This window comes from Sipha flava, unplaced genomic scaffold (assembly GCF_003268045.1).
Source record: "Sipha flava isolate LNK unplaced genomic scaffold, YSA_version1 324_pilon_pilon, whole genome shotgun sequence".
Classification (NCBI taxonomy): Eukaryota; Metazoa; Arthropoda; class Insecta; order Hemiptera; family Aphididae; genus Sipha; species Sipha flava.
In genome coordinates, this window is record NW_020273009.1 from 640616 (window position 1) to 647780 (window position 7165).

Consider the following 7165-nt stretch of genomic DNA (forward strand, 5'->3'; position numbering starts at 1 on the left):
ACGTATTGTTATCTTATATTTATTATTAAAAAAAAAAAAATTTATATGTTGTAATATAGTGGGACACTAGATTACTAGAATCGTGTGTTCACTTCAACTAGAAGTTGTATTCTAACAAACAACAATAATAATTTAATATTTTTTTTACATTATTTCTATTTCTACATAACTTTCTATATTATAATCATTATTTTTTCATTTATATATTTCATTTGTATTTTTCTGTGTTAATAAAAATAATTTTGGCACGGCTAAAATTTTTTTTTTTAATTATGTCATAGATTGGCATGTTGAAAAAAATCCTATTTACCATCCCTGATCTATGATAATCTATGTGGTGTGCGCACACCAGCACACCTAGGCACGAGCCGCCACTGGAATTAAGAAGAGTAATTGAAAAACAATTATCAAAATTAAAAATACCCATTTTACACTAATAAAAATTGAATGGACAAAAAACTTCTTGCAATGTTTAATTTTTAAAAAAAAACTGTCAAAATTAATAACAACATGAATATTTATCAAAGAATCGCAGACATTTCGTTCCCATCAAAAAAACGAGTCTACGGACGTATACGCACGTTTGATATTATCGATAGATATTTATAATTTAGTTCGTGCTTTAAACTCTTTTAGAGGGATGTCATATTTCACTGACACCCGCCCCCTCCTACTTACTCTACTAATTAATATTTTTAATGAGAATTTATTATTGAAATTTGTGATGATGACGCGATATCATTGGCGGCTGCTTGTCGAAACTTGGCTGTTGGCGCCACGGCCGTATGGCTCCAAAGACGATAAAAACATCGTATTCCTTTGTTGTTATCCCGCGGTGAACAGCTGTTTAACTGTTCTTCCAAGACCTTGCCGCGCTCCCACCGCCCGCTGTACGTTATCCTACCGTAGCGCCTGATTTTGTTTTTTATTTATTTTGATGTGATATTATGATTACACATTGCTACAATATTTTTGCGTGCTATCCGCACCGATTTCAGTGAAAACCAGTCGACTCAAAACCGTTTTTCCGGTCTTCGTTGCCGGTCAACCAATTTTCGCCCGCCATCGTCTGATATCTATTCTTCACCGTTTAACCGTAAGTCCGTTGCCCACCATTTGGCGGTTACTACTCATTTGCGCACGCCAATAAATTCTCCCGCACTTAACCTTAAATGTCGTTCTTTTTAGAAAGACGGTTAATATTTGCGACAATATTATTTAAAATGTTTATTTCCAGTCCAGGTGCTGTAATCGATCGGCATTTACTATGTCTAACACGCACAGAATGCGATACAAAAATGAAGGCGTTGACTCTAAAGAATTGCGTCGCAGGCGTGAAGAAGAAGGCATTCAGTTGCGCAAGGAAAAGCGAGACATTCAGCTGTTTAAAAGGCGCAACCTGAATGAATTCATTCAGAATGACGATGTTGATGTAAGTGTACTCTTATCAATCCTAGATGAAATTGTATAGGAACTAACAATCCCATATCTCCATAATTTATGATTCTGTTCATAAATTTGTTATAATTTATAATTACAATATATTGTAATGTACTATACTATATTTCCTATTTACATCTGGGAACATTTACTTTAAAACTTATTATATAGTTGAGTTCAAAATAGTATACATAATTTATATATGATTAACGAAACCTTAATAATACTTTTAATCAGCATAATTAGGATAATAATTGTAATGATGGGTTTTATTTTATTTTTTAATAGGTGCATTTTATTTCATTTCAATGACCAAATGCATTGATAATAACTCTCATGTTACATTATTATATTATTATTTATTATTATTATAGTAATATGCCTTACTATTAATTATTTGAATACTGATATAAAATTTATCCAAATCATACTAAGGATTAATCGTTTCCCATCACATCCAAAGTTTTAATATACATTACTTGAATTTTTCTTAATTGATATTAATTATTGTATAACTAATATGAATGTCTAGACACCTGTACCAAATACTATAACTGATTGGTCAAACATAAATGATGAATTGATCAAACATTTGTACAGTCTTAATGAAGAAGATCAATTAAAAGCTACTCAAAAGTTCAGGAAATTGTTATCATCTGAACCGAATCCTCCTATTGATGCTGTTATTAGTACTGGGGTTATTCCACGATTTGTGGAATTTTTGAAAAATACAACTAATAGCCATCTACAGGTATTATATTGTCTTTACTAAATTAAGATTATTACAAAATGAAACTATTATTTAATATTTTAGTTTGAAGCAGCATGGGCTTTAACAAACATTGCTTCTGGAACATCAGACCAAACACGTAAAGTAATGGAAGCTGATGCTGTACCAGTATTTATATACTTGTTAGAATCACCTTATGAAGATGTACAAGAACAAGCCGTTTGGGCTTTAGGAAATATTGCTGGTGATTCTCCAATGTGTCGTGACTATGTTTTGAGTATGGGTATTATGAAGCCATTATTAAAGTAAATATATTATGTATATTTCATAAAACCTCAAATTTTAGTGTAAGTCAATGTATTTAATACATAAAACATACTTATTGTATGATACATAGCAATTTTAATCATATATTATTACATAAATGTGTCTTATGAATCATTAAATTTTTTTGGTATTCATGTTGTATGTGATCTGCCGCGCATCTATATATATATATATATATATATATATATATTTTAAGTCATTTCCATTGATCCGATGGTAGCATTCGACGCCTACTAAGCTGGATCTTAACGATTTATAATCTTAATGGACTTGATGTTGATTCATAGCAATATAGGTAATCAAATAGAACAATAATCGTACACGTATGAGAAAATCAGTTGCGGTTAAGTTTTTACCATTATACGTGATACATTATTCTGCAATTCTGCAATATTATATTGAAATTCCATATTAATAAATATATTGTAATTTCACATTTATGTATTCATTCATTCATTCATTCAACTCAAGGACGTATTTGAGTTGAGGCCATGCCCCCCCTGGGTGAAACTAATTTTTCTTCAATACAAACTTAAAAATAATTTACAATTCATTACCTAAAGCTCATGTTCCTGTTATAATAACATGTTATAATGATAGTCTAGTAATTTATATTCTTAATTATTTATACATTACATTTTTTAAATAAATCAGTGTATTGTATTAAAAAAAAATAATATGAGCCATGGGAGCTAATGCCCCCTTCACCCCCCCTCAAATACGCCCTTGATTCAACTATGTGGTATACGGCATGCATGGTAGACCGCATATGACGTATAGAAACGGACGATAGACCGCATACGACATGAATATCCATTTTTTTTCTTATTAAATGATATAAATATTATATTTATATATTTATTCTAAGTAAATTTAAATTCCAAACTTCAAGAAAATGGTTCATTCCCTGAATCCTAAAATGCTATAAATATTCCAGTCTAATTTGAAAAATACAATTTATATAATTAATGATTAAAAAACTGTTGTAACCAGTATTATCAATAAAATTATTATGTTTCACTTATTATTTCTGAATCTTTTATAATTCAGAGTTGTCACCCACTTTAATATTGTAATATTTAATATTGTCCCTATTTATTTTTATGTTTTATAGTTAACTCATTAATTATTGTCATTAGTAGTTGTTAATTAGCATAGAGGTCTAGTCATTGCATTTTATTCAAATTATATTTTGATTATTAAACACTAAATGTATAAATTTGTTTTATTATAGACTATTAAATAGTTGTTCACGTCTATCGATGACTCGTAATTCTGTATGGGCAGTATCCAATTTATGTCGTGGAAAAGTGCCACCACCTGATTTTACAATGGTATCGCCTGCTTTACCGGTTTTAGCTGAATTATTGAATCATTGTGATGCTGATGTTTTGGCAGATACTTGTTGGGCTTTATCTTATTTATCTGATGGTCCAAATGAAAAAATTCAAGCAGTTATTGATGCTGGAGTTTGTCCAACTCTAGTTGAATTACTAATGTAAATTATAATAAACAAACATTTTAATCAATTGATTGAAATAAATTGCCTATCATTATTATGTTTAAAGGCATACACAAAATAATGTAGTTTCTGCTGCTCTTCGAGCTGTTGGTAATATAGTGACAGGTGATGATGTTCAAACACAAGTTGTTCTAAACTGTTCAGTTTTACCATGCCTACTTAGTTTATTGGGATCATCCAAAGAAGCTATTCGTAAAGAAGCTTGTTGGACAATTTCAAATATTACTGCTGGAAATAAAAATCAAATTCAAGTAAAAATTTTATTGTTAATATATTTAATAATATTTATTATTAAATAAATTATAATTTATTTTAATTCATAGGCTGTTTTAAATGAAAATATATTCCCAGCACTCATTAATATTATGGCCACAGCTGAATTCAAGACAAGGAAAGAAGCTGCTTGGGCAATAACCAATGCCACATCTGGAGGAACACAAGAACAAATTCAACATTTGGTTGAGCAAGTAAGTTATTTTATGCTATTATTATATTCCTACAAAATATCTAGGACCTCACCAGTTTAAGATATGTCCAATATTCCTAACACCTTCTTTTTTAAAATATTTATTTTGATAAAATAACTTGTTAAAACAGTTATTTTCCAAATCCACACCACAGTAAGTTAAAGTCAGATGTTGGGCTTTGTTTATTGTCATAACAAAACAGACTTTTATTGGAAATTGAACTCTTCTAAACTTAACTGGAAAATCGTTGGGGTATAATGGTATTTTTGATAAAAATATTTTTTCTCCCTTAGCGCATCTGGTCAAAATTTCAGTTTTAATGATATTTTTTTTAAGAGAGGTTAGATGGAGCCTAGTCCCATTACATAATCTAGAAGAATTCAAATTTTTCAATAATATGATTGGAACTCCCACCTTCAGTGATAATTTATGAGGAGGCATACCAAATGGTGTTTGTGAATTTATTAACTCAGTAGGAAAATGTACTGATTCTTTATTATTAATAACTATATCGTTAGAAAGGTAATCCATTTCTAGTGCTTGAAATCCGCTAATTATTAGCGAGTTTATTGTGTCAGCTCGGTTATTTGTGGTTGTCAAAATAACGCGGTTTTCTATATAATCCTACATAAATCATAGCAACTTTAATCGGTCAACTGCTATTGTTATTATTATATGAATATAGATTTACAAATTACAAGTAAAAAATTATTTTTACCGATTTCAACCCTTTAAAATCAAAATTTTAAAAATCGGGTGACGTGATGACACTTGGTATTTGGAAGGTATTTGGAACAATTCTGTGAAAAAAAGTTAAATAACATCATCACAAAATGGGTACATAAAAAAGGCCTGTTCTTTTATATACATAAGGATATGATTAATTTTTATTAAAAATACTTATAACAGTTTTATTTTATACAGTATTGTATATAATATTTAATTGTAAAAATAAGTTATTTTTTAGTTGAATTGAAGTTTAAAAAATGTGTAGATTCCTAATTTTAATAAAATATTTAAAGTTGGAATTATTAATTAATAATAAGTCTGGAAATATATTTTATCTTTACACTACAGCTGAATTAACATTAATATTCAGAATTTTGCAATTTAAATTTGTCCTATACTTATAAATAGGGCTGAGAATTTGTAGGAAAGTGCATTTTTTTTTTTGGTGATTGTAAAACATAGCTTTGTAAGTACATAATTTGATTTATGTAACTACGAATCCATTTATGCAACTTTTATTTTGCATTTTTTCATGTTTTTAATTTTTTATGTCATTTTTATGCATTTATGCATTTATAGGTCATATTTTCCTTTTTAGTTATTTTTCTGGTATTTTTAATCAAATTCTAAAGATTAAAGACTAAATATGGTATCTGAAAATAAAAATATTAAAGTTTTTTTTATTATTTTAACAAAATAAATACTAAAATATAGGTAGTACATATAGAAAAATCAAATTCAATCAAAATTTTTTTTTTTTTTTTTTTTATTAAATAAACACTTACTTAATGTAAATACTTAAATTTAATGTACTAATGTATATCCTGTACTAATATTAATATAAATATAAAAATTAAATTAAAAACCATTTTATACTATAATTATTGGCATTCTATATTGAATTTTTTTGCATTTTTTTTGAAATTTGTAAGGCATATTTTAAGGTTCTTTAGTGCATTAAATTCACAGCCCTACTTATAAACATACTATATTCGGTTACTTAATATTACAACTATGTTATTTTGTTGTCATTAATTTTCATATGTATTTTTTTAGAAATGCATCCCTCCGTTGTGTGACCTTCTAACAGTGACAGATGCGAAAATTATCCAGGTGGCTTTGAATGGTCTAGAAAATATTCTTAAATTAGGTGAACAATTAGCTAGGCAAACTGGTGCTATTAATCAGTATGCTGTTCTACTCGAAGAATGCTACGGTTTGGACAAAATAGAGTTCCTACAGTCACATGATAACATCGAAATATATCAAAAAGCTTTTGGAATTATTGAACGTTATTTTGGTTCTGATGAAGATGATCCACGTGTTGCGCCATCCACTCAAGAAACTGAACAAGGAATTGAACAGTTTGATTTCAGAGATCAGAGTGTCCCTATGACTAGATTCGAATTCTAAGAACTGTTACAGGAAATATGATTTGATTTTATTCAATTTGTTCATGATTATTATTTGCACATACAATTTATAGAAATAAAACAGACATTCTCTAACTTTAAAAGAAGATTATGACTGTTTGCATTCAACTACTGGCATATTTCCCTAAAAAAATGAAATATAATTTGATCGACATTAATAAATTGGTTTTTTTTTTCGACTATCGTTTTTACATTTGTTGTTTTTATTTTATTCTTTTTCTAATATTATACTCTTATAATTCAAGAAATACTATATTAAAATATTTTTGCTTTAAATTAATATAATTAATTATAATTATCACAAGTTATTGAATTTATAACTTAATATGACTTCTTGAAGCTACATTAATCAGTAATACAAAAATATATTTTGTACATAAATGAGATATGTATGTAGTAATTTTTGTTATAATTGTAATTATTTAAAATAAAGTATAAAAAGTTGCTCTCAGCAAAAATAATATTAGAATTATGTATACCTTACTATGTACAATATAAAGTTTTGTGTCCATGTTGA

General features: G+C 28.0%; 1 protein-coding gene across 2 annotated transcripts; it reads left to right on the plus strand.

Moving 5' to 3' along the window:
• The first annotated feature begins 917 nt into the window (after positions 1–917).
• LOC112686738 (importin subunit alpha-7) lies at positions 918–6830 on the plus strand. 2 transcript variants are annotated; one of them, XM_025559148.1, is made up of 8 exons: positions 918–1096; positions 1238–1432; positions 1973–2191; positions 2255–2475; positions 3732–3995; positions 4066–4270; positions 4343–4486; positions 6272–6830. In XM_025559148.1, the coding sequence occupies exons 2-8, from the start codon at positions 1268–1270 to the stop codon at positions 6626–6628; spliced, it is 1575 nt and encodes a 524-aa protein (XP_025414933.1). In that variant the 5' UTR covers positions 918–1096; positions 1238–1267; the 3' UTR covers positions 6629–6830. The 2 variants fall into 2 exon arrangements, with proteins under 2 accessions (XP_025414933.1, XP_025414934.1); XM_025559149.1 differs by having other exon boundaries at positions 1243–1432.
• Positions 6831–7165: the final 335 nt, after the last annotated feature.

Coding starts and splice junctions, on each gene's coding strand:
- LOC112686738 (XM_025559148.1), top strand. CDS start 1,268: ATGTCTAACACGCACAGAATGCGATACAAAAATGAAGGCGTTGACTCT. Junction 2,192..2,254: donor CAACTAATAGCCATCTACAG/GTATTATATTGT, acceptor TTAATATTTTAG/TTTGAAGCAGCATGGGCTTT. Junction 3,996..4,065: donor ACTCTAGTTGAATTACTAAT/GTAAATTATAAT, acceptor TTATGTTTAAAG/GCATACACAAAATAATGTAG.